The sequence below is a fragment of the Lepidochelys olivacea genome (genome assembly GCF_965140295.1).
Source record: "Lepidochelys olivacea isolate rLepOli2 genome assembly, chromosome: 3".
Lineage (NCBI taxonomy): Eukaryota > Metazoa > Chordata > Testudines > Cheloniidae > Lepidochelys > Lepidochelys olivacea.
The window spans coordinates 6,695,978-6,722,640 of NC_140413.1; the positions used below are offsets into that span (position 1 = coordinate 6,695,978).

General features: G+C 51.4%; 2 protein-coding genes across 5 annotated transcripts in view; one reads left to right on the forward strand and one right to left on the reverse strand.

Moving 5' to 3' along the window:
- ADCY3 (adenylate cyclase 3) overlaps positions 1 to 10,072 on the forward strand; it is a 94,481-nt gene extending 84,409 nt beyond the window's left edge. For both annotated transcript variants that reach the window (XM_084624720.1, XM_084624721.1), the window contains 8 exons: positions 1,194 to 1,453; positions 1,781 to 1,862; positions 2,419 to 2,577; positions 4,828 to 4,974; positions 6,438 to 6,557; positions 6,740 to 6,866; positions 8,393 to 8,517; positions 9,206 to 10,072. In XM_084624720.1, coding sequence (XP_084480846.1) covers positions 1,194 to 1,453; positions 1,781 to 1,862; positions 2,419 to 2,577; positions 4,828 to 4,974; positions 6,438 to 6,557; positions 6,740 to 6,866; positions 8,393 to 8,517; positions 9,206 to 9,388 — 1,203 coding nt within the window. In that variant the 3' untranslated portion in view covers positions 9,389 to 10,072. The remainder of the gene's footprint in view (positions 1 to 1,193; positions 1,454 to 1,780; positions 1,863 to 2,418; positions 2,578 to 4,827; positions 4,975 to 6,437; positions 6,558 to 6,739; positions 6,867 to 8,392; positions 8,518 to 9,205) is intronic.
- Positions 10,073 to 10,219: 147 nt separating this feature from the next.
- On the reverse strand, positions 10,220 to 26,640 carry CENPO (centromere protein O). Of its 3 annotated transcripts, none has more exons than XM_084624724.1 (7): positions 26,506 to 26,640; positions 24,328 to 24,488; positions 21,681 to 21,850; positions 21,132 to 21,261; positions 19,847 to 20,106; positions 18,356 to 18,527; positions 10,220 to 15,496 (listed from the first exon to the last, which is right to left on the reverse strand). In XM_084624724.1, exons 2-7 carry the CDS (start codon positions 24,356 to 24,358, stop codon positions 15,369 to 15,371), a joined length of 891 nt encoding a protein of 296 aa, XP_084480850.1. In that variant the 5' UTR covers positions 24,359 to 24,488; positions 26,506 to 26,640; the 3' UTR covers positions 10,220 to 15,368. The 3 variants fall into 3 exon arrangements, with proteins under 3 accessions (XP_084480850.1, XP_084480851.1, XP_084480849.1); XM_084624725.1 differs by lacking the exon at positions 26,506 to 26,640 and adding an exon at positions 26,397 to 26,492 and having other exon boundaries at positions 10,220 to 15,493; XM_084624723.1 differs by lacking the exon at positions 26,506 to 26,640 and adding an exon at positions 26,397 to 26,492.
- Between the last annotated feature and the right edge of the window lie 23 nt (positions 26,641 to 26,663).

The following is a 26,663-nucleotide window of genomic DNA, read 5'->3' on the forward strand; positions in this document are numbered from 1 at the left end:
GACAGCCCTTCCGCAGCCGTGTCACTCCACCCCCCGATTTACATGGCCGTGAGGACAATCAGACCCAGTGTTCGCATTTACACCAGCTGAAGTGATCCTAAACGTTCCAGTGCTAAAGCTAGGGGCCGACCTGAGTGGGACCATGCATCCTTCTCGCTAATTGGAAGCGGGGGCAGCCAGGGAGAGGATGAGTCCCAGCATGCAATGCTCTGGCTCCCTCCTAAGAGCCCAGCATCACTGTGTGATAGGGTCTCTCAGCAGCTCCATGGTCAATGGCGGGGCAGCCCAGACACCTACATTTAGCAGAGACCAGGTGCAGCCCGGGGCTCCTGGCAGGTTGCCAAGAGGGCCAGAGCATGGGTACCTCTGGCACAACCAGATCATACTTTACAGCAGCGACCTCAGCCGTCCTAAAGGGAGGAAACGGGACTTTCCAAGGGCTACAGATTCTTCATAAGGGCCCAAGTTCCCATCTAGACACAAGCTCCAATTCTTCCTTCCTGACCCCATCCCACTGCCCTGCAGCTGCCTATCAGCTTATGCCCTGAAGCATGAGGTTTGATCCTCCTCTGGCCATTACCTTATCTTTCCAAGGTCCATATGTGATCAATGGTGATAACAGTACCCAGCTGTGTGCAGGGGTGACAACGGGTGGGTTTCTGCCTGGGGAAGGCTCTGTCGTGTTTGGCTAGGTTTCCTATAGCACCTGGCCATCTGTGCGGCACGGACAGTCCCTGTTGTGTTTGGGCTCCATTACTGAATTAAACATGGTAACCAGCAGTGGAGCCTTTCACCCCTGAGTCGCTGGTTCAAAGCGAGCCCAGATCAGTGAAAACCACAAGCCCTCAGCCTCGGAGAGCTGCGTGAAAGCCTGGAGAAGTGGGAGTCCAGTGCGTGGTGGCCCAGGTAGCCACATCACAAGGAAAGCCACCTCCTCTGGAACTAACGTGCTGACAAGGCCTGCATGGCCCATGCAGCTCAGCTGCCCTCTCTGACCTCTCCAGCCCAGGGTCTGAGGCAAGGCAGAGTGGGCCGCTGCCGGCAGGGAGCACTAAACGCCATTACTCAGTTTACACTCAGGGCACTGACTTTGAGGAGACCTGGGACTTCAGGCTTGGGCCACTCCGATCCAGTCCGGCCATTGGTACGTAACAGCCTGCAGCCCCTCACCCATCTCTCTGCTGCCCTCACAGCTCAGCTGCCTGCAGTTCTACTCCAGTACCAGCAACAGCACCGCGGGGACCCTGCTGGCGGGGGGCTGCGTGGAGGACCCCAAGTATTACAGCTTCATTGCCGTGCTGGCCCTCATCGCCAGCATCATGCTGGTGCAGGTCAGCCACATGGTCAAGCTCACCCTGATGGTCATGATCACCGGGGCCGTGGGTGTGGTCAACATCTATGCCTGGCAGCAGATCTTCGACGAGTACGATAAGGAACGCTTCCAGGAGAACGTGTAAGGGCATTGGGGAGGGGAGTGGCTGTAACCCTTGGGTGCTCCCAGCTGGTCCAAAGGCAGCTGTTCTCAGCTGATGGCTGAACGGGACAAGAACTCCTTTCATCAAGTGGCTGTTTGGGTTGTCCCTGTCAGGCCTCTCATGGAGCTGACCCTGCATCCTTCCAGCAGGGGCTGGCGGGACAAGGGAAAGCCCCTTGAAGGTCTTCAAAGCCCTCGTGATCGCTGGGTGCCGGCCTGGGTGTAAGGATATGCTGGCTGCCATGGAATGGGAGGCAACCCAGCCATGGTGGGATGAACATGGCTCATTCATCTCTCCTTCGGCAGGTCCGCCCTGGTTCCCTCCAAGTACTCCATGACAGTGATGGTCTTCATCATGATGCTCAGCTTCTACTACTTCTCTCGCCATGTGAGTGATCTGTCCAGCTCCCCTTCCTTTTCCATCCTCACCCTCCTGGGATCCCTGGAGTTCTCCTGGCACAGCCACCAACAGGGCATTTGGACACACAGCCACCTTCCCTTGCACTGCCCCACTGGAGGGCATTTTCACCCTGTCCCATGCAGAGCCCCCTCTCTCTCTGTTCTTCAGTTCTCCTACATGCATCCCTCCCTTCCCAAGTCGCTTGTGTCTCTGCCTCTCTCTCTTCCATCTCTGCCTTCCCTTCTCCTTTGCGGTTTCTCTTGGTTCCTTGTCTCACTTGTTGGAGTGACTGCGTCACCGCAGTGAAAAGCTCGGTGCAAGGGAGATGGGGGCAGGGCAGTGAGAGGCAGTGGTGTTGAGTGGTTAGAGCAGAGAACTGGGTGGCGGGACTCTTGCGTTCCGTTCCTGGCTCTGCCACAGACATGCCCACGGTACTGTAAGCGGGTCCTGCCCCAGCCCTGCGCCTCAGTGAGCCCATGGGGAGGTCATTGTGTCCGAAGCACTGTAAGGCCCTGTCTGACTGCAGCACTTGCCCCTCCTGCAGGTGGAGAAGCTGGCCAGGACATTGTTCCTGTGGAAGATCGATGTCCATGACCAGAAGGAGCGGGTGTACGAGATGAGGCGCTGGAATGAGGCTCTGGTCACCAATATGTTGCCAGAGCATGTGGCCCGACATTTCCTGGGCTCTAAGAAACGGGACGAGGTGAGAACGGGCGAGCCAGACACTGTGACATGGGGAGAGCTGAAGTTTCCAGTCTCCTTCCATTGGCCTCCCAGCCCAAGCCAGAGACTCCTAGAAATCAGAGATGGAAGGAAACTTACCTAGGCCCCTCACTCAGAGCCAGTGCTAGGGCATTCCCTGCACATCTGCCTCTGCAGCTTGCCCCAGCTGTGATGGCTGCCTCCTGTCCAGCCTTCCCTGCTCCGTGCGGGTGAAGGACCCAGTCTCTGGTCATGCCAGATCCGTGGAGGCTTCTCACAGAGGGGTGAATTCAGCCTGAGTGAGCAGCGTGGGGCTCACAGGAGTGCCCCCTTCTCCTGCCAGCTGTGGAAGCAGCGGGGTAAGGAGTGCCAGCCACCCTGTATTGGAGGAGAGGGGAGGGAAAGGTGCACAGAAATGAGGGATCGAAAAAGCCGGTGAGGTGACCTGGTCCAGCTTCTCCCCCACATCGGCAGGAGTTGGGCTGGGCGGGCTGGAGAACGAGAAGCTGCCTGAGGGGTTCCTGTGTTGCCCAACGGAGTGGGCACTGGGCTAGGGGAATGACTGTCCCGCGCACGCTCTAAAACTCAACAGTGTGGCCACAGTGTCCTGGGTGGCTGCCTGAGCACAACCCCGGCTGAGATCCGAGGCACGTACTCGGGCAGCAAACTTGAGCCGCTGTCGTGGCCACCCTGCTAATGTCAGCACGCTAGTATGTGTACGCCCACCTGAGCTGGGCATCACACCTCCCAGCTGCCGTGTAGATGGACCTCAACCCCAACCCTGGGGGCTAAAGCCAGCCCTGCCACTGATCTCGTGGGGGGCCTCGGGCAAGTCCCTTAATCTCGCTGGGCCGCAGTTCTGGAAAGTGGGGATGAGGCTTACCTACCTCCCAGGGAGCTGTGAGGATAAATCGATTAATGACGGCGTGCGAGGAGGGCCGGAGAAGCCCCTTAGCACGTTGGATTATACGGGCAGATTGAGAGGAGTGGCTGGGGTCTGTGCCCCAGTTTTAAAAAGCTGGGTGCCCTTCCTGGTGAAGTCAGCTCCACCCCATTCACTACAGCTCTCTTCACCGTGAGACCAAAACCAGCCCCACACCAGGAGAAATGTGGGGGGGGAGGGGGTCTCCCAAGGGCCGGAGCTGACACCCCCTGTGCGGAGTGGGGTGGATGCCATTTTCTGATGCGCTTCTAAGGGCAAAACTGAACCTCTCTTGGACTCCATGGGGCCAGCTGTAAAAAAAACAGGCACTGATGCCTTCCCCACAGGGGTTTGTGAAGGGCCTGAGATCTGTACGTGAGTGATGTTATGGGGGCCCCCAGGCTGCCCCAGGGGATCCCGTCACTAACCCTTGTGCTCTGCCCAGCCAGCCCTGTGGAATGCTGACCGGTAGGTTAGATAGGGAGTGCCCACTGCTGTTACTCAGCCCCACCCAATGGGCTTTGGGAGGAAATTGGGCGCATAGGTGAGTTTGTGGCTCAGTGGAGCCAGGGGAGCTCACAGGGTGACCAAGCTGGGAGGAGTTTTGTCAGGGGCTCTTCGGGACTGTCTACGCTGCAGTTAAACACTCGCGGCTGGCCCATGTCAGCTGACGTGGGCTCATGCTAAAGGGTGGCTTAATTGCAGGGTAGCTGTTCTGGCTCGGGTGGGAGCCTGAGCGCTGGGACACCCCCCCTTCCCAACCTCTTGTGGGGTCCCAGAGCCCAGGCTGTAGCCCGAGAGAGCTGACACGAGCCATCCGCAGGTGTTTAACTGCAGCGTGTAGCCGTACCCTTCAATGTGCTAGAGCCGGGGGTCTCAAACTTTTGTACTGGTGACCCCCTTTCCCATAGCACGCCTCTGAGTGCGACCCACCCTTACCAATTAAAAACACTTTTTAATGTATTTAACAGCATTATAAATGCTGGAGGCAAAGCAGGGTTTGGGGTGGAGGCTGACAGCTCGCGACCAACCCCCCCCCCCATGTAATAACCTCACGACCCCCGAGGGGGGGGGCCCAACCCCCACTTTGAGAACCCCTGTGCTAGAGCGACTAGGGCTGCAGGTTTAATAAGGAGCCGGGTAGCAGAAGCAGTTGCATTGTACAGAACTAGTGAGCCCAGTAGGTGGCTTGGGCTGCCCTAGAATAATAAGCAGGTTGGCTCCGTGGCATCTCTGGGTGTCCTCCCCCGGCTCGGTACAGCTAATATAGTGCAATACACGAGCAGGCACTGCAGGCCTGAGTGACAGGCCTGCTTCCTGGTCCCGCAGGAGCTGTACAGCCATTCGTACGACGAAATTGGCGTCATGTTTGCCTCCCTCCCAAACTTTGCTGACTTCTACACGGAGGAGAGTATCAACAACGGCGGGATCGAGTGCCTGCGCTTCCTCAACGAGATCATCTCGGACTTCGACGCGGTGAGTCCAGCCTGGACGCCAGCCTTCCCCAATGCCAGTCGGACGCTGGCCCTTCAAGGGAGCACTTGGGAGGGTGTGGTCTGGAAGTGAAACGTAGGCCACCCCCGCTGGCATACAGAGCTCTCTCCTGGCCAAGCTGAGCAACTGTCTCTCCCTGTGGGGTCCCCTTGCTGAGACTGCTACTGGATGGGACTGTAAGCAGCCTTAGTTTGGGGCCAGCACCTTCCCATTGCCAGCTGTCCAGATGTGCATTCCCTACTGCTGCCCATCCCACTTGGAACCAAGCTTCACGCCCTGGAGACTACAGGTCCCAGCATGCAATGCTGCACCAGGTTCTGAGCAGCCTCCCCTTAGTTTCAGAGAGAGCAGTGCATGCTGGGCCATGTGGTAACCATGAGCTGCCTGTCCAGAGTCCAGGGGAGGGTAACTGTGCTCCCAGTGTAGAGCTCAACTGGCTGCAGGATGCGTTCTGGCCTCTCCAAAAGAAGCCTGCAGCCAGGGCATCAGTAGATAAAATGAGCCAGCGAATCTGCTAACCAGCCACCAGGTGTCACTGTTGTTTTAAATACAGTCGAGCCTGAGCATTCGGCACAGCTGGGGAAGGGAGGTGGTTCATAAGTCTGAAATGTTGGTAACTCTGAACTAAACGTTGTGGTTCTCGCACACGTTCACAGCCGAACATTGACTGAATACAGCTTTCAAACTGTACTATGCAGAAGAATAAGGAAACGTTATTTACTTGTTCCCGTAATATAAGAACTAGGGGCCACCAAATGAAACGAATGGGCAGCAGGTTTAAAACAAATAAAAGGAAGGTGTTCTTCACACGGCGCACAGTCAACCTGTGGAACTCCTTGCCTGAGGAGGTGGTGAAGGCTAGGACTATAACAGGGTTTAAAAGAGAACTGGATAAATTCATGGAGGCTAAGTCCATTAGCCAGGATGGGTAAGGAATGGTGTCCCTAGCCTCTGTTTGTCAGAGGGTGGAGATGGATGGCAGGAGAGAGATCACTGATCATTACCAGTTGGGTTCACTCCCCCTGAAGTACCTGGCATTAGGCCACTGTCGGCGGACAGGATTCTGAGCTGCATGGCCCTTTGGTCTGACCCAGTATGGCCGTTCTTATGTTCTTAAGAAAAATGCTGCTTTTACCCATCTTAATTTAAACGAAACAAGGGCAGAGTTTCCTTATCTTGTCAAATCTTTTTTTGTTAGTCATTTATGCTTAACACAGCACTGTACTGTAGTTGCTTTTTGTTTGTCTCTGCTGCTGCCTGACTGCATACTTCTGGTTCCAAATGCGGTGTGTGGTTCACCAGCCAGTTCGTAACTCTGAGGTTCAACTGTAACTACAGCTAATTCTGGCCTGACACATGTTCCTGTAACCGCACCACTCATCAGCCTTTGAGCTGTTTTTCCAGCCACCTCCTTTGTTTGTGGCTTTTTCTCCTGTATCTCACAGCTCCTGGATGATCCCCAGTTCCGGTGCATCACCAAGATTAAAACTATTGGAAGCACCTACATGGCTGCTTCTGGAGTGACCCCTGATGTCAATACCAATGGCTACAACACCACCATAAAGGTACAGGGACAGCAAAGAGAGGGAGGTTGGGGAGGAGGTGAATTGGGCTGTCTGAGAACTCAGGCCTGATGGGGAAGGATGGAGAAAGGGGAATGGGACAGGCTGATCACTGCCTCCTGGGGTGTGGGAGGGTCTTTTTACCTCCCTCAACCTCTGCCCTTGGCTTTGCACTGCCCTTGCAGAAAGAGGAGCTCTCGGAGAAGGAGCGTTGGCAACACTTAGCTGATTTGGCCGACTTTGCCTTAGCCATGAAAGTGACCCTGATGAACATTAACTACCAGTCCTTCAACAACTTCATGCTCCGAATAGGCAAGTGCTGCGCCCTGGGAATGACTGGAGTCTGCTGACTGGGTGGGAGATTGAATGGGGGTAGTCACACTCCAGCACTCTGAGACCAACCAGCCCAGCAAGCAGAGAAGGGCTTCAACTCCGATCCCTGCATGCGGAGCACTGAGCTGTCACTGAAATATCTGCGTCTTGTTTTCTTTCATTTGTGAATTCCTTTAGGGCGAGGCCTTTAGTTTGTCCCATTACTCTCCCAGCCCCTTTCCAGGTGAGCAGAGACATGGCAGAGTGACTATCAAGCAGATCATTTATTGTTGCTGCTGGCCATAGACACACTCTGTGCTTCTCCCTAGCTCCCAGACTGGCTTGTGTCAGCACCCAGGGTCTCCTTAAGGCCTGACCTGGACTATGCAGCCGTAGAATGGATTGCTGAGCACTCTATGCTGGCATGGCATAGCATGCTATCCTGCGATTAGAGTAGGGAGCCAGAGACACTCGAGTTTTAATCCCAGCCCTGAGTGTGACTTGCTGTGAGGCTGCGGACACATTGCTCCCCTTTCGGGGCCTCGGTTGCCCTGTATGGCGCTGCTAATACATAGCTATATCTCAGGAGTGGGATAAGGATGAATTGTTTGCACAGAGCTGTGAAGCACTACGTGGTAGCATTCATAGCAGTATGAAATGGAAGAACCTTGGTAAAGGGCCCAGCCCCTTTTAGGGCAGGGTGTAGGCCCCACCAGAGCACATCTCCAGTGGCATCCACTGTTCCCAGGAACAGACATTGTTCCACAGATCAGCCATCAACATGGTTCTCCGTGGCCTGAGTGCAGCACCGGGTATGAGAACCCCGAACCCCTATTGGCTGCTGAAACATTTACAGCGCTGATCCCAGCCCCGTAGCACCACTACGTGTCACGTGTCAATAAGACTTAATATATTTATTTTAAAGCAACTATTACATAGCAGGGGAAAGCAGGGATTAACGAAGATGCAGCCATCAGCGCTGGGCTGGTTACCGCCAGGAATCTTACCATGAGCATGGCAGGAGCTCGGGGAGAGTTGCTGGCCCCAGCCCTCTGGTGCTAGCGCTGGGGGCTTGTAGCTGAAAAGTAGGGGGCCAGCAGCACGGGGAGAGGGACCAGATAGGGGCTGGAGAAAGGATCGTCACAGCAGGGCTCCTGCTGGAGGCCGGAGCACTACTTGCAACTTCAGCCAAACGCTGCTTTTTAGAAAAACTTCTAGGGGGACCCTCACTTACATGCAACAACTTAGTACGTGCACCATTGCGGTGTGTCCTGGCCCCCCCAGGTGTGCACTAGGGCTGTGGGTGCATGATGGGTGTGTGTGAGAGAGAGAGACGGCACCATGCGGGTGATAGTGCCATGGGTACTGTGTACCTGCAATACGTATTGTGGATGATGCTGGGGTGCCGCCTATGGCATGTGTGGGTGCCCTGTATATTTGTGCTCCTCTGCACCCAGGGCAAGGGCTCCCTCCCCACGACAGGACCCAGGTAGTAAAGTCAGGTTGTCCTTATGCCCCATTTCCAGGCATGAATAAAGGGGCGGTGCTGGCAGGAGTGATCGGTGCCCGCAAACCACACTATGACATTTGGGGGAACACAGTGAACGTGGCCAGCAGGATGGAGTCAACAGGCGTGATGGGGAACATCCAGGTGGGTGAGCACATCCCCCTCAGAAACGCCAGGCATGACCTGTTTCAGTTCAGATGAAAGTTGTGAGCTAGTGAAAATAGGAGGGTGGAATGGAAATGCTTAGGTAACCTTAACCATAGCACCGATATTCACTGAGAAAGAGACAGCCCCGAGGAGACAGCAATTGCAGTTTGACAGACAGGGAGGTGTGTCATATCAGAGCGAGTGCGTGTACCTCTGGAGACAGGGGAGCTACCTGACAGAGCCAGGTTTGGAGAATGAGGTCACCTGACTGGTGGAGGCTGTTCCAGGCCTAGGGGCCAGTGCAAAAACGAGGAAGCAAGCTGCGAGTGATGGGAGGGAGGAGAGACTGGGCAGAGGGAAAGGCATGGTTGCGTGAAGGAGCACAGAGGGAGACAGAAAATCAGATGTAGGGATTCCTATGTCAACCATTACACTTGGGGAGTGCGGGACAGGAGCTCTGGAACTGTTCCTGGGTCTGCTATACCCTGAAGTCACTGAACCTCTCAGATGACTCTCTGCAGCAAAGTGCCAGCTGGTCTTTGAATGAAAGGGGTGATGTAAATGCTTCATGCCTGGGGTAGAGGGTGAGGCGTTATAATGGGAAGATGTGCGTGAAGGGAATTCCCTTAGCATGGGAAATGCCCAGTAAACGCAGCTGCGCGGTCGTGTCTGCTCATCTGTGCAGGTGGTGGAGGAGACCCATCTCGTCCTGAAGGAGTACGGGTTCCGCTTTATGCGCCGGGGGACCATCTACGTCAAAGGCAAAGGGGAGTTGCTGACCTTCTTCCTGAAGGGCCGGGAGAAGCAGGGCTCTTTCGTCAATGGCTCCTCAGTGACTCTTCCACACCAGGTGGTCGACAGCTCATGATGGAGCTGGGCTCCATACTCCCACTAGTGAATGAAGTCCAGTGCCTCCCACTGGCAAGAGACAAGCAGCTTTGAGTGCCCAGCGCTCTAGAAACGAGACTGATAGTAACATCTTTCAACCTAATGTCTAGATTTAAGAGAAACCAAGCCCTGGCCTGCTCCTTTTTTCCTGGAGGTTTATCTTAGAGGGGTCTGCTTGACTTCAGCTCCCCATCTGCAGCTTAGCAGAAGGGAGACGGGAGGGACTGATCCGATCCCCCTACAGCTCACACACACACACCATTGTGCTGGTGTGGGTCTGACTGTTCGGAAGCCTCACGCAGCATTTCAGGAGCACTCCCAATTGCAGTAGGCTCCTGTGTACCCTGTTAGTGTAATCAAGAGAGGCAGGTGGCTTGGATTTAATTTAGTGCCACAGACCCAGCCTCCACTTAGTGTTTGTTGCTAAGAGATAAAAACTCAGGGTGGGTGGTCAGAGGAAAAATCTCTGGTGTGCGCCAGGAGAGCTAAAACAGGAGCACTTGGGCTTTCTGTTAGTTCACAGGATGCTCATCCTTGCCCTATGCCACCGTAGCTAGGAGATCAGAGAGAGTGCAATATTTCCTTTGACTTGGAGGTGAAGAAATAAAAACCAATGTTGTGTATTTCAAATATATAAATATATATATAAAAAGATACAGATTGACATTTATATTTTTAATTGTGTCTGTTAGACTATTTGCGGATTTCTCTTTCCGATACTGCCTTGCACTCCGCTCGCTGCTGTTGTCACCTTTGCTGTCGCTTTAAGGACGAGATGGACAGGTATTGGCAAAGAACAAGACTGTTTTATTAAAGCCTTCATCCAATATTCTATTTGAAAACAAAAGCAGTGTAATTATTTCTCTAGATTCTTGAATAGAACAAGTTGAATTTAAAAGACAGTGATTCTGTGTCCAGTTTGTCCTGAACACTTCCATGCTCTGGCTGAGGCTGCTGGATGGTCAAGTGCCTCATGGCCTCACCCCATGAGGGGCTCTGCGCAAACACAGCAAGGAAGGGAAAACACGTCCCCACATGAATTTCCAGGCCTGTAGTGTAAATACATTCTCTGAGCTGTGAAGCTACTAGGAGAGAGTAATACAAATCCTTAGCACGTGTATAACACCTTTTCAGCTGGAGGTCAGCCAGCACTTCACAGCAGTGAGTATCTTCAGGCCCTTTCCAGATGTGGAAACTAAGGCAAAGAGGCCCAATTTTTAAAGGTATTCAGGGGCCTAAAGATGTAGATTGGTGCTCAGGGGGCTTTTCAAAGGTGCGTAAGGGCTTGCCTACACTTAAACACTGTGGCAGCACGGCTGACTTTCTCCTGCTGGCGTAAGTAATTCATCCCCCTGAGAGGGGGTAGCTAGGTCGATGGAAGAATTAGTCAGTTGACCTAGCACTGGCTTCATGGGGACTTAGTCTAGCTTAACTACACGGTTCAGGGGTGTGGATTTTTCACGTGACCAATGTGGTTAAATGGACCTAATTTTCTAGTTAGACCAGATGTAAGTGACTTGCCCCAAGCTTACTTAGCTGGAAATAAAATCCAAAGGGCTTGACTCACAGCAATCTTCTTCATCCACTGGACCAGAGCCCTTGTGGGTTTCACTGTCATGAACATCACCCAGTCCCAAATTCAGTGGTGGTGTAAATGAAGTGGTAGTTGGTCATACTCTAAATAGAGGCAGAAAAGGAAAGTAGCTTGTACAGCTTGCTTGCTCTTGGGAGTGGGGGAAACAAGTAATTTACACCCATTTGGCATGTCACCCTACTATAGGTGGGTGCAGCTTTGCTGAGCTCAGGGGGTTCTAAGTATGGCCATTTACACCAGGTCTGAATTTGGGCTTAAGAACATCAAGGCCAGTGCAGCCACAATTAAAGTGTAGGTCTCATGCACCACTGCCTTGCACTGTCACTTACAGCTGTGCAAAGTGGGCGTATACACCACCAGACCAGAGGGAGGAGGACAGTTTACTTGTTAAAGCAGATGCCTAGGAGTTGGGAAACCTGAGTTTAAGTCCCTGTTCTGTCACAGATTCCCTCTGAGACATTGTGCAAATCACTTAGAGGATCTGGGCCTAAGGCATTTAGGCTCCTAACTCCCATTGACTTCAATGATCGGGGCCTTAGTCTCGCTGGGTATCCCTCTCCCAGCCCCAAAATAGAGATAATACTGGCCGATCTCAAAGGGGGTGGTAGTGGTTCTGAGGATAAATAAAGTGTGTGAGGTGCTTAGGTAATGGGGAACTGTGTAGTACCTAAAATGGGGTTACATATACTTTGCACAGGTGTAAACAGGTAGAGCAAGGCCCCAGCCCTCAGATCACTTCTATAGGCTCCAGCCACTTGTTTTCCCATCTCCAAAAGGGCCAGCAAACTTTGCAGAGCCTTGGCTTTCTCCTCCGCCACTCTTTCTTCCCAAATCTACCTCCACTAGTTCACCCTTGGGAAGAAGGAAAGGTTTCCTCTGAGACTGAGGTTCATACCGCAGACTCAGGCAGTAGGATGGCTCACAAGGGTTGGGAAGAGCTGCTCAAGAACATTTGTTCCTACATGGTTCCCGCATTGCAGGCTGAAGTGGCCTTGGAGAGCCTTGGTCACATTGTCCTACACCCACCGCCTTGGTGGTCCCAGCAGCTTCTACAGCTGTCTCCATTGAAAAGAGCCTGAAAAGCTGCCGGAAACAAAGAGGGACTAATGTAGCTCCCTCTCAAATGGGCTATTGTGAAGAAAAGGAAACAGGAACCAGCAACTACCAAGGAACATCTAGGGGAAAAACTAACATAGTAGCATGATCCAGGGACTAAGGGGAGCAGAAGATGAGATAGCTGGGCAGTGGATGTTGGGGAGAAGGGCTCCAGTGAGCAAGAACATACGTATAAGGGACAAGGATGAGAAGGGGAACAGGCATCACAGAAGCATGAGCAGGGAAGCGAGAGGAATAAAAGAATGGAGAGCAATTAATATTTCCAAGCAAGGCAAAACACTCATAGCATTGGAGACAGTTAAATGAATTAGAGCCTTACCTGGCAAAGTAATCGCAGTAGATGCCAGAGGGATATGATGGTACCAGTAGTGTTCAGAAGGAAACTTTCCTTAGGTTTAGTCCCCCGTCCCCCTTGGAAAAGTTTGAGCCCCTGTGCTATGCAATTCAAACACACTCAGGAACAGACTGCGTAGGTCTCCCTCAGTGCTAGAAACAAACAGCCTCTGCTACTCCTGTTGCCTGTGGGTATGTCAACAGTGTAGTGGTGTAGACAATCAGGCTTGGGCTGGTGCCTGGGCTCTAAGACCCTGTGAAGTGGGAGGGTCCCAGAGCTCAGGCTGCCAATTTTCTACATCACAATTAAACAGCCCCTTAGCCCAAGTCAGCAGGCCCGGGCCAGAGCCAGGTGACTAAATGACTAAATTTTTATCATGCTAGTGGTCTGACCTCTATGTTCCATCTAGGTTCTTACAGCGCACCCCTCCTGTTGGCATGCAAGAACCTGCTTGCTCTTGTCTGAGGGCTGTCTGAGATCCTGAAAGATCAGGCTTTCTGCACTTTCCTTTAAGTGACATCCCTAGCTTTCTGCTAATAGGTCAAAGAGCCCTGTAGAATAAGTGTGGGAGGGGGGTGCAATTTGACTGGCTGGTTTTCCTGCCTGTTGCTACCTCAAGAACTGTGCTAACTTTGACTGAGTCACAGAAAAATGCACATGCAAGACAATAAATGGTTTGTTGTTTCTGTAGTGTCACCTCATGTATGACTGCTCCTGGACTCCTCAGCCCATAGTACCCTTCATTACTTATACCATGAATATAAACACCAAGGAGAAAGCAAAATTATGTAGTGTCACACAACGAGAAACAGGAAGGAAGGAAGGCTATTGGGCAAACTTGTTCACACTAAGATCCATTAACTTGTGAAAAGGTCTGAGTGAAATGGGTGAAGCTTTGTTTGAGTCATTTACAATTACACAAACTGGAAATCAGGCTCCACGGAACACTCAAACTGGCTAAGGGCGTGTGAGCAATGGACTAGAAGACCTCATTTGCAGTTCTAATACTGGCAGTTTCTGAAAACTAATTTATCTGAAACAGAAGGTCAGTAAGTTCCTTTTCTGATGACTTTTGCCACAGGTAATATAACATTAGTAATTATCTGAGATGGTTAATCAACCAGGCTTCAGCAGGAACCCAGTCCCTCTATTCTCTGTAATTAACACATTACACTTTTCAGTTTAATAATTGTTACTTCCAAGCTAGAGGAGGTTTTTGTGAAGTTAAAACTAAAAATCTTTAGGAAATAATGTTCATTTGTAATACCTGTACCGGATCAGTGTAATCTGTGCCCAGAGACAAGGGGCTGCAGAGGGTCACAGGTGTAGATTTGAGGGCTCCTCTTCCCTATAACATATGGTTAGGTGGACAGGTCATTTCATTCTCACAAGAGGAAGAGAGAAATCCCCCCTTAACCTATCGCTCCCCATAGATATGCTCCTGCATGCTCTGCAGAAATAGAATGGTATTTGCTTGTGTCAAAGCCCCCCCCCCACAATCTGCACACCTAGTCAGCGGTAGATGCCACTGCAGTGGCAGAGGGAGCAGCAATGGCATTGCAACAGGCAAAGGAAGAAACTGCCTTTCACCATTCTAAAAAACGATGGAGGATGCTAGCTGTTATGAACAAAGACATTTTCAGACAGGAATCTAGTTAGAGGCCGTACATTATGCAACAGCAACCTGCAGGAATTTTCTGCAACCATCTGCTCAGTTCTTTCATAAATCTTCCTGAGCACCCTCCCCAAATTAACTCTGAACATCAGAAGCATAGTCTTCCACTCAGAAATGATGCAGTTGTAATAAAATAAATCTCAGCCAATGTGCCATAGAACTTCAGGTTGCAATTTAAAACGATGGTCAGGTTAAATTTGGACTCCTAAACTATCTTCAAGAGTTTTAATAAACTATTTTTAAAATTCCTCTGGAACAAACCAAAATAAATCAAACATTTCCCTGCTGCATTTGCAACCACTGCAGCACTGGGCTGGTACATGGGAAGTGGGAAGAAGAATTGCCTAGTCAAATATCACTCATCAGGCTTGAGAGAAATAATTGCCCACCATCATAGTGAAAAGTAAATTAGATTTTTAAGATTCTTGCAGTTTTAATCATGAGGCATATTTAGTAACAAGTTAAAAAGTGAAAGTGCCATTAATAATGAATTTGTAGTCAAGCCCGTAGTCTACCTCACGGAGGGTAAGAGCTCTCGTCACAAAATGCACTCTCACAGTCAGCACTAACAGCTAACATAGGCCGTGACCTATGCAGTAGAAACATTGCACCTATACAGAGCCCTATGGAAGTCATGGAGGTTGTCCTGCATGAATCCAGTTGCAGAATTGGAGCCTTCCTTAATAAGCTCAGCATGAGGCCTAGAACTAAACATGCCATTTGCAAAGCAACCTAGAGGAAGCTTACACCTGCTCTACACCATTTGATACCAGCTGGAGGGATACAGGGAAGACTGCAAGCCCCGTGGGTGTTTCCCTGACAGCTTTCACTAGGGCTAAGTTTTGTTACACTTTTGTGAAGTTTACCTGACAACTCTGAAAGTCTCTGGTTTACCATTCCAATGGGGAGATGGATTTCCTGTGTCTGTCTGCTGTCCAGTCTCGTGAAGTATTATGGAGCCATGATAGCAACTATGTTGTTAATCTGTCAGCAACCCGTTAGCAATTCGCCAGAGGAGAAGGGCTCTAGAAGGATATGCAGAGACCAGGCATCTAAGGGCCGCTCAAGAAGACAGTGTTCTCAGTACTATGAACTGGTTTAGCTATTCCTCAGGCATTTTCCTGAAACTCTGCTGCAGTCCAGTCTAAAAAGCATTTACACAGTAGCAACCTCCCAGGGAGCTTTACAGCGATCAGAAAGCATTGTAAGTGCATTTCACCTGGGGACAGGGCGTTGTCTGCTTACATCGATTGATCCAGACTTTCTGCTGCTCTTTTGAAGGAATCAAAGGCTTTGTGCAGAGCTGTGTGGCGGAATAAGTTTGAATGAGCTGCTGTCTTCTCCACCAGAGAGGCAGAAACATCCCCTGCTTCAGAGAGAAACCAACAAATCAGTGTAGCTGAAAGGAACTCAGTATTACCCCTAACACAAAGCTCCTTGCTTCTGATTTCTCTTCTCCCCACCTCTGCATATGTTGGGAGTCCCATCTGGTTTCATCTGTCACCCTCCCTTCCCCCTCTGTTCCACCTTCCTTACTCTCCACTCTGTCTCCCCTGACATGCAGCTGCTCTGAGTGAGTCTCTCCCCCAGCACTGGAGAGGAAATGGCTCCAGGCCCACTTTTTCCTGGCATTGAGACAGCCATGGGTAGGGTTGCCACCTTTCGAATTGCTGGTAACTGGACCCCCAAGACCCCGCCCCTGCTCCGCCTCTTCCCCCAAGGTCCCGCCCGTCACATGCTCCTCTCCCCATCACTGGCAGGTAGAAGAACCCCAGCTGAGCAAGATCTTTAATGACACGATACCTCCCCATAGTAACCGGACTTTTGGTTCGGGTGCCATTTAGGTTGCCAGGCCCCCTTTTCAACCAGACTTCCAGTCGAAAGCCAGGTACCTGGCAACCCTAAATGACACCCGGACACAGAAGCCAAAAATTGGACTGTCCAGGTAAAACTTGGATGGGGGGGGCAACCCTAAGCATGGCTCGGGGTGTGTAAACGTGAGGGAAGTGCCGGGGGAGCAGCTTATCTTTCAGACATTGGTGCTCAGAACTGCTGTATCTGAACTTGTTGGGCAAAGGCCACAGCTTCATCTGCAGAGGGCTGATGGGGTGGGGGGGGGGAAGAAACAGCTTCAGGAGATCAGACTCCCTTTGGTGTTGTAAGTGGCAGAGGGAAGCGGGAGACTGAAGGTGGTGTTCCGCCCGCATACCAGCTCTGCTGTTTGGCCAATGGGGCCTCCAGACAACCAGCAACTGGCTAAGAGTAGCTCGAGTTGCTCCTTTCCCCAGAGCTCTGTCTAGCCCGTCACTGGACCAGGTGCAGAGCAAAAGAGTCAGAGCCCCCCATTCAGGCGGCCCAGCTGCAGGGTCTTTCTGCAAGATAATTGCTGGGGCAATATTAAAGGCGCACAAAGCCTCGCATTAACTCATTAACCCTCACTGCACCCACAGGAGGTAAGTGTTGCTACGAAGCACAGATAGGGAGCAGAAGCCACAAACTGGCTGCTTTTTAACCATGAAGTCTTTTGCCTATTCCTTGTACGTAAGCCTGCGGTACAGGGACATTCTGGGAAAGAATCCACAGAAAGCAGAATCAGAATCAACAGGCTGTCAGACAGTGCAAACCTCGCAACTGCTTTGGATCAAGAGGAACTCCTAGATTTCTTAGACCAACCCTTAACATTTATGGCAGCCCATCACAAACCGATGGGGAGACTGTAATATGACAAGCACTATAATTTGACTATAAAACGTTTCTATCATTGGAAATTTGGATAAGAGATGGTCCCTGCCTCAAAGGCTTTACTGCTGTCCAGTATTATCTCATGATTCCCCTGTCAGTCTGTTTATGTCCATCTGTTCTCTCTTGTCATATATTTGGATTGTAAGCTCTTTGCGGGCAGGGACTGTCTCTGTGCTGTGCCTGTACAGCGCCTAGCACAACAGGGTCCTGGTCCAAGACTATGATAATAGAAAAACAATATTATGGAGGAGGGAGGACAGATTTCCTGAAGAGGATGGGGAGGACAGGCAGACCATTCCCAGGCACAAAGCTTTCTGTCACTATAGTTCATATTATCCCTTCATGTTTCAGGTGAGAGCCATAATCACACTGCCTATCTCCCCCTGTGCCATCACTTGCTTTCTAGTATACTGTACAGGCCAATGCCGTCAAACTACACAGTATCAAATCTTATTCACAATGAAAGCTCTTCCTCCTTCCTCACCCAGAGAGAGAGGTTTTCCAATCCCAAGGCTTTCATAAGTGTGGAGAGAAATCATGGGATAATCTTTACCACAGTGGATAAGTGGGATACTTGAGCAAGTTGTAACTATGGCTGAGAGTGTGCACACTTCTGAATTCATTATGAGCCCCTCTATCCTCCAAACTTTCTGTTTCAGGGAATTGAGTTGTAACATGGCAGGTTCCTCAATTGTTAGAATACAGGTTGATTTGGCCTGCGTGCTTGGCACAGAGCTTCATATATTCCTGTGGGGACCAGGGCAACATGTGGCCAATTCTCCATCATGTGCAATTCATAAATCAAGACTGGATGTTTTTCTAAAAACATCTGCTTTAGTTCAAGCAGGAATTAATTCAGGGAAGTTCTCTGGCCTGTGTTACACAGGAGATCAGACTACATGTTCACAACGGTCCCTTCTGGCTTTATAATATATGAATATAATAATATAATCTATTAATATAATCTATGAACTACATGATCACAATGGTCCCTTCTGGCTCTACAGTCTATGAATTTTAGCATTTTTCTGTTATTTGAAGTTATTCAAGGTAACAAATTAACATGCATTTTTCTGAGACTATTTGTATGTGCACTCCTGCACACACACTCATTCCAGTCCTGGTTTCCCATACACCTCAGTCCCGACAATGCCCCTAATGATCCAGAACCATCTTACAGCCCGGCTAAGATGGGAGCTGTAACAAGTCTGTAAAATGTTTATAACATGAGGCCACAACCTCTGCGGAACAAAGCTCTAGCTACATAGGAATCACGTGACTTGCTTTTCCAGAGGGCTCAAGAAATAAAATAAGCTGCTCATTTCTTTCTTGGCCTGAAGTTCAAATAGTGAACCATAATAATATGACCAGACTATTATTTAATAATAATAAAAACAGACTATGAAAGCCCCAATGCAGATTATTTTGCTACGGTCTTGCTTCCATACAAATGTTCTCTGATTGGACACAGATGTCCTTCTTTTACCTTTACATGTAATAATGGCCTCAGTTGGAAGACTACGGGTGAGATTGCCGTAAACCAGCTTTGCTCTGAATGGAAAGGTCTTGCTTTCTGTTTCCACATCATAATTAAAGAACAATACATTATGCAAGGAGTTTCTCTGCAAGGTTCCTTCGAGAAAGGCTGAAAAATGGTCCTGTAGGGACGAAGACAAACAGAAGCACGACACTATGAAAGGGACTCACTCAGAGAGCGGGGCTGGGATTTCTCCCATTTAGCTAAATCTTAAACACACTTAGGTCTGACAGATTTAAGGTTGGAAACATATTGTACATACCTCAAACAAAAACCTCGCAGTAAAAACATCAGAGCTGGCACACGTTTTTATTTCAAGTCAGGAAACCTGAAGTTTAGACTGCACAAAATATCTGAAATCTACCCCACCCTGTATCCTGACACATAGAACATCATCCCTACAACAGATGAGGATTGTGGCATTTGTATTCAGTAGACAGAGTGAACATGGCGGACTGTGATTTTAACAATGGTTAATATCAGCAAATGCCCTCCGCTAAAAAGATACGAAGATGTTGCAATACAGAGTATAGAGGGCAGGTGGGAGGAGGAGAGGAATATGTCTGTTCTGTGTACAAAAGCTAGAGGGAAAATATTAGAGAATCAGGGCAGTTTGGAGAAGGTACAAGTCTGAGTCTCTCAGGGATATAGATGGACTGTGTGGTGGATATGGGGTGGAACAGAGTGGAAGTTGTTTGTGGAATCTTAACTCCACGTTTCCTGGACTTGCACATGTTTATTTTTCTAAAGCCAATGAGTTTTGTTTTTATATATATTTTAGTTATGCATGCGAACACATTTAAGACATATTTCCATCAGTTTTCAAGTGAGTTCATATTTCATGCTATAATAAGCAATGCAACACCTAAAACTGGAACCTTGAGTGCTCCTTTGTAGGAGCTACGTCTTAACAGCTTCCTATACAGATTCTGACACAAACAATTCTCTGCACAATTTTCATTGCATAAAAATACCATGCAAGCTCTGATGCCCACAGGCTTTTAGGATATTTACAACCTAACACAGTTTCTAAGATTTAAACAAAAGATATTATTGTGTGTGTTTAGCTCTCCTCCTACCACACATACCTGGAATGCAATACTTACTTAACATGTGTCTTCAAAGAGCTTAAATGTTAACTCATTAACCCTCTTAACACCCTGTCATGTTCTGCATTTTACTGATGTGGAAACCTACGTAGAATGGTTTAATGACCTACTCAAGTGCATACCCAGTGACTGTCAAAAGTGGAATTAGAACTCTCAGATCCCTGGTTCTCAAGCCACACAATCTTGAGTCCTTCCCACCTCATATTTATTGTAACTTCACCCACTCCCCCAAATACATGTGGGTAGATAACCCTCTCATATAATTTATCTCCCTTTTCGTACATACAAAAGGTCAAGAATAGATTAATGTGGTTGCTGGGGCCATCGGTACCTGTAACTGATCTGCCTGGTATTTCCTTCCAGCATAAGCATTCAGGTGATCAGACAACATAGCCAGGAAACATTTGATGTCGGTCTGCAAGTACTTCTTGGCTATTTGCTCCAAGGGGATGAAGATGGGGACAGAGTGGTGATGAATCTGGACTGGTTGCTGTATGAGGAGGTCGAGGTAGTAGGAGTCCAGGTAGGTGCCTTCATAAGCAGTGCTGATGCAGAAACAGACTCCTCGTTTGGTCAATTTCCCACTAATCCCTTGGGTACAAAAAGGGGTCTTTATTCAGCACCATTCTAGAACACTATTGTAAGAAAGCTTTGCTAAGGGGGCATGGACAGCTCAATTTTTGTTGTTCTACATATGGAATACACTACACACATTTAGTCCTTAGACAGGGCTCCTAAGAGGATTAAGGATTTGGAAGAATTAAGAGGCATGAACCCTGGAATCATTTTTTATAACCCTCCCCTCAATCTTCTAGTGGGTTCAGGATTTTGTGACCCGCAGTACTCCAGGTTCCCAACTTCTTCCACTGAGCTTCTGTGCTGGGTCCTGGTATTTTTCTGCTCAGCTTCCACACACGTGCATGCACTCTAGCCTGCTATGGAGCTTGGGCTACTCCAAGCCAGTCTTCCCATCATGAGAAGTCCACACTCAGTGCTGAGTTAAAGAATGCACAGTTGAGTGGAGGAAGGCAGCATGCTCTGGCGGGCGTAGCCAAGGTCCAAGACTGATTAAACTGATACACAGTCATCCAAAAAGGTTGAGAAATGCTCCCCTAATCAGCTCATCTGCATCGTGGCAAGATTGGTTCAATAACATTTCAATTAGAGAAACTGGAAATTGTGGTGAAAGTGACGCCCATTAAAGTAGTAATTTGAAAAGGCTCAGAGACCGTTAGAAACAGTATCCTGCCCTTAGGGAAGGCTCAGCCAATGAGAATTTGTTCTGAACACGGTGTGTTAACTCAGTATCATGGAAGCCTCTAGTGGTGGATGGAGAATCCGAGGTGACAGACAAAGGGAATCAACCCTAGATGAATTAATCTCTTTCAAACTCAGTTATCTTCTAGCACCTCAACACTCTTAATGACTGTTATTTAAAAGCACAATAGAATCACTTTTAATAGAAAACAATCAGCTTGATAGCAAGTTCATCCTTCAAAATGAGAACGCTACAAAACCAGTGGCTGGGATCAAGGACACCTATCAGCCCCACATACAGGAACTGACTATGGACTGCAGGGCACGAGTCAGAGCTTGCATGGATCTCAGGGCTTTACCTGTCAGATGAAAGGCTTGCAGCATGGCCTTCACATTTTCCACTTTCCATTTTAGAAGAGCTTGCCCTCCGGTCTCTGCTCCTTGGACGGGCTCCACATTACTGCTGGTAGCTCCTTCCTGCCTGATGAGCTATAAAAGACAAGACATGAAAGAAAAGCCGCTCAGAAGTCACTGAAACATCAAGTATTCACTGGATGAAGGGTGGCCCAGGCTGCTGCTGGGGATTTGCTCTGCTCAGAGCAGGGCAAGACAAACTGCTTGGAATACTGTTTTGTGACAGGAGAAGAAAAAAGTTCTAGGATAGGGGGCACAACAGTTTCTTTGTAAGTAGCAGGGCATGGCAGCATTGCACCTGCTCTGTGAGCAGGACTTCAGTCTTGCGTTTTCTCAAGCCAGCACCGTGAAGTTATTTAAAAAAAGTGAAGGGAAAGAATAGCAGCTAGTTGTATTAGAGAAATAATATAAATAAGTCAATCACACAGTCTGGAAGGACAGAAGTCGGTCAGGGACCTTCTGCCACTTGTACGTGACAAGCACCTAATTCTTACCCCAACTTGCTGCAGGTTCACTTTGGTCTGGAGTTCATCTCTTTGGAGTCTCAGCTCCTGGATTCTTGCTCTCAGCCTGACCAAATTCTCCTGCTGCTGTTGAGTTTCTTCTTGCTTCAGTGCTAGTTTCCGTGCATGAGCTTCCAGCTTTTCCAGATGGGATAGGACCCCTCCAGGAAAGGAAAAAACAGATAAATCCAGTCTGCAATTATTTATTTATATTTAGCCTGGGCAGGATTTAAAAATCTATAGACGTCAGTTATTTCAGCTGACACACTGAAATCAACGAAAAAAATCAGTTAGTAACTGTTGGAGGAAGCAACAGTCCCCTCACCACATGCCTGCAGGGATCAGGTATCACCAGCCCCGGGGATACATGGAGTCCTCTGCAACCATGCTGTCACAACCCAGCTCCTTCACTCCCATGACAGCATGGCCTCAGGGCCGGTAACACCCAATCCCTGCAGGGACCAGATGCAGTGAATGCTGCTGTCCAAGCCCAGTGGAGCAGAGACCCCTGGCCAGGACTGAGATGATGAGGTAAAGCCCCCAGCTGTTGGAGAGGCCACCCCACTGCCGAATGGTTCCAACCCCGGACAGGAGCCATTCAGCAGCAGAATGGCCTACCTCATTGCTGGGGGGCTCCTCCTCCCCCTCACAGCTCTGCCCACAGGGGTCTCTGCTTTGCCCTGCCAGGACCACAGGCTTCCCCACACCTTGCACCTTCAGTGATCAGGCATCACCAGTGCAGAGAATCCTCTGCAGCTCTGCTGCCCCAGCCCCACTCACTCATCAGCCAGGAGTGTGGGAGCTGTCCCTGGGCAAGAACTGTTCAGTAGCACTCCATGGCCAAAGGTTTGTCCTCCTCCTTGCAGTCGTGGCCGGGGGCCTCTGTGCCAGGACTACAGCCTTCTTTGTGCCCTGGCGTCTTGGACCTCTCAGCAGCTCCCCTGTCAGTGCTACCCTAGCCCTACCCCCCACCTTAATTTGCAGCAAATGTTTGAAAAACAAGTGATACTAATGGATGATAAAATCTTAAAAATAAAAATCTACGTTAACTGTCAAAATTGGGGGGGTGGGGGGAATTGAATTCTGCCAAGCCTATGTATATTATAGTAGCACCCAGATCATGCTAGGCACTGTAATGATACATGGAGAGACCCTAATCATGACACACTTATATAGGTTAGGGGAAAGAGAAATAACCTACAGTTAAGGGGCTTTTTGGTCTTATGTATATGACTGAGTCTTAATTACCCCTTGATGTAGCCATTGCTAGCTGGCTAATTTTTTAATGCAGTGTAGACTAGTGCAGTGGTTTTCAAACTTTTTTTCTAGTGACCCAGTTGAAGAAAATTGTTGATGCCTGCGACCAAACAGATCTGGGGATGAGAGGTTTGGGGTGTGGGAGGGGCTCAGGGCTGGGGCAAAAGGTTGGGATGCAGGGGTGGGGCCAGAAATGAGGGGTTCAGAATGTGGGAGGGGGCTCTGGGCTGGAGTGCAGGAGGGGGGTCAGGGCTCTGGGGTGGGGCCGGGGATGAGGGATTTTGGGTACAGGAAGGGGCTCCGGGTTTGGGGAGGCCTCAGGGCTGGGGAGGGGGGTTGGGGCATGGGCTTACTTTGGGCGGCTCCCAGTGAGCAGCACAGTGGGGGTGTAGAGGCAGGCTTCCCACCTGTCCTGGCGCCACAGACCCAGAAGTGGACAGCAGCAGGTCCGGCTCCTAGGTGGAGGCGCGCAAGTGGCTCCATGTGGCTCTTGCCCACAAGCACAGCCCCCCTGGCTCACCAGTGCGAGTACAGAGCCAGTGCTTGGGGCAGGGGCAGCGTGCAGGGCCCCGTGGCCCCCCTGCCTAGGAGCCAGACCTGCTGCTGGTTGCTTCCGGGACACAGCGTGGTGTCAGAACAGATAGGGACTAGCCTGTCTTAGCCAGGCAGCACTGCTGACAGGACTTTTAATGGCCCCGTCAGCGGTGCTGACCAGAGCTGCCGTGATCCAGTACTGGGTCACGACCCGCAGTTTGAAAACCACTGGGCTAGTGGGTAGTGCACTGAACTGGACCTCAGGAAACACAGGCTCCCACATCTAATGGGTGACTTTGGGCAAGTCACTTCACACCTCTGCCTCAGCTCTCCTACCTGTAAAATAGGAATAATGATCTTTACCTCCTTTGCAAAGTACTTGGAGATCTCCAGATGAAGAGTGCTACATAAAAGCTAGATTTTATTATTATGGCAGAAATGGATCTTAAGGAGTGATTTTGAATGAGGAGAGGTTTCAGAGTAGCAGCCGTGTTAGTCTGTAGTCACAAAAAGAAAAGGAGGACTTGTGGCACCTTAGAAACTAACAAATTTATTTGAACATGAGCTTTCGTGAGCTACAGCTCACTTCATCGGATGCATTCAGTGGGGGGAAAAAAATAATGAATGAATGCATCCGATGAAGTGAGCTGTAGCTCACGAAAGCTTATGCTCAAATAAATTTGTTAGTTTCTAAGGTGCCACAAGTCCTCCTTTTCTTTTTGTGAATGAGGAGAGTATCACTTTCACGGAGCTGAAGAGCACTTTGCACTTAAGACCCATAGTTTCTTCAGGTCATCGCTCCACATTAAAGGTGAAGGCAGCTGCGGTCTGATCTCGAGCAACTTACCATCTCTCAGGTAAGCTGTTGCCTCTTCCATTGTCACGTCTAGTTCTTAGGCAATGGCAAAAGTATGTAGTGTGGAATGAAGGATCTTCGTGGTAAGTACTTGCCCGGTAGAATTACGCCACAAAGGCACTAGGGGCTTTGCCACCGCAAGCTTATTTGTGCTGAAAAGAAGAGATCGCTCTTTTACATTTTAGGTTATCTACTGAAAGAATTAGATGGTACAATGCTTTCAGCCCATGAAAATCCCTGCACCTGCGGCTTTTCTATGGCTGGGATCAGGGGTGCCTGCCCCAGGGCACTGGGTGTAGGTGCTGACTGTAAGGCATTAGCAGGAGCACAGACACCATGTCTCCAAGTTGATTTCTGAAGGTGCATATGGTATAAAACAATTTTAATCTATTTTCATGAGGCATCCCATTGACTCTTCCTGCTCCTCAGACAGGGAGGGGAAGGGAAGGGAAGGGGGCGCATATGCAGAGAAGCCATTTTCACAAACAGCTGGTGCAGGAAAATGCCTCAGAGCAGCCTTCACTGGAGTGACCGTGTTAAAGCAAGTGGGCATTGGAGCCTGGTGAGGATGAAGACACAGGACTCCTGGGTTCTGATCTCTGTCCTGGGAGGGGTTCTGGTGGTCAGGTTGGTGGGGAGGGCTGGGAGCCGGGACCCCTGGATTCTATTCCTTGTTCAGGAAGGGGTTCTGGGCGGGGGGGCACTGGGACACCTGTGTGCTGTTTGGGGAGGGGTTCTGGTGGCTGGGGTCAGGACTCCTGGGCTCTGGAGGTTTGGGGGCAGTAGGACTTCTGGGTTCTGTTGGGGGAGGGGGGTTCTGTTTCCTGTTTTGGAGGGGTTTCTGGTGGTTGCGGGGAAGGGAGGGGGTCCGAACTCTGGGGACGGGCGAGGCCGGGAGGAGAGGGGGAGGGGGTCCGGACTCCTGGGGGCGGGCGGGCGGAGGGGGACGAGGAGGGGAGGGGGTCCGGACTCCTGGGGGCGGGCGGGCGGAGGGGGACGAGGAGGGGAGGGGGTCCGGACTCCTGGGGGCGGGCGGGCGGAGGGGGACGAGGAGGGGAGGGGGTCCGGACTCCTGGGGGCGGGCGGGCGGAGGGGGACGAGGAGGGGAGGGGGTCCGGACTCCTGGGGGCGGGCGGGCGGAGGGGGACGAGGAGGGGAGGGGGTCCGGACTCCTGGGGGCGGGCGGGCGGAGGGGGACGAGGAGGGGAGGGGGTCCGGACTCCTGGGGGCGGGCGGGCGGAGGGGGACGAGGAGGGGAGGGGGTCCGGACTCCTGGGGGCGGGCGGGCGGGCGGAGGGGGACGAGGAGGAGGGGGTCTGGACTCCTGGGGGCGGGCGGGCGGGCGGAGGGGGAGGAGGAGGGGGTCTGGACTCCTGGGGGCGGGCGGGGCGGGGGAGGGGGTCCGGAGTCCTGGGGGCGGGCGGGGCGGGAGGAGAGGGGGAGGGGACCGGACTCCTGGGGGCGGGCGGGGCGGGGGAGGGGACCGGACTCCTGGGGGCGGGCGGGGCGGGGGAGGGGTCCGGACTCCTGGGGGCGGGCGGGGCGGGGGAGGGGTCCGGACTCCTGGGGGCGGGCGGGGCGGGGGAGGGGTCCGGACTCCTGGGGGCGGGCGGGGCGGGGGAGGGGTGGGTCTGGACTCCTGGGGGCGGGCGGGGCGGGGGAGGGGGAGGGGGGGTCCGGACTCCTGGGGGCGGGCGGGGAGGGGGAGGGGGGGTCCGGACTCCTGGGGGCGGGCGGGGGAGGGGTCCGGACTCCTGGGGGCGGGCGGGGGAGGGGGAGGGCGAGGAGGAGGAGGGGGGGGTCCGCACTCCTGGGGGCGGGCGGGGCGGGGGAGGGGAGGGGGTCCGGACTCCTGGGGGCGGGCGGGGGAGGGGAGGGGGTCCGGACTCCTGGGGGCGGGAGGGGGAGGGGAGGGGGTCCGGACTCCTGGGTTCTGGGGGTGGGACTCCGGGGCGGAGGGGCTCTGCGGGCCGGCGGGCGCGGGGACTGAGCCAGGCCGGACCCCGCTCTAGGGACGGGGTCACCGACGCGGACCCTCCTACTGCGGCTTCAGGACTCACCCGCGAGCACCATGGAAACCGGCTACGGATCCCGCGCTCAAACCTCCCGCGTACCGACCCCCCCCGGAAATACGTCACGAAGCTCCCTTTGTTCTCTTTCCCAGCATACCCCGCGGCACGGTTGCCCGAAGAGGAAGTGGAGACGCCCCGCCCAGGGTTTATTTCCGGCACGCACGCGCTCTCGTTCCCCCGTAACCGTACGACAAGATGGCGGCACCCGCATTGCTTTCCCAGCATAGCCTGCGTGTTGAGTGAGTCCGTACTGGA

Coding starts and splice junctions, on each gene's coding strand:
- CENPO (XM_084624724.1), bottom strand. CDS start 24,358: ATGGAAGAGGCAACAGCTTACCTGAGAGATG. Junction 21,851..24,327: donor AACAGCTTACCTGAGAGATG/GTAAGTTGCTCG, acceptor CCTTTCCTGGAG/GGGTCCTATCCCATCTGGAA. Junction 15,497..18,355: donor GGCCATTATTACATGTAAAG/GTAAAAGAAGGA, acceptor TTCTCTCTGAAG/CAGGGGATGTTTCTGCCTCT.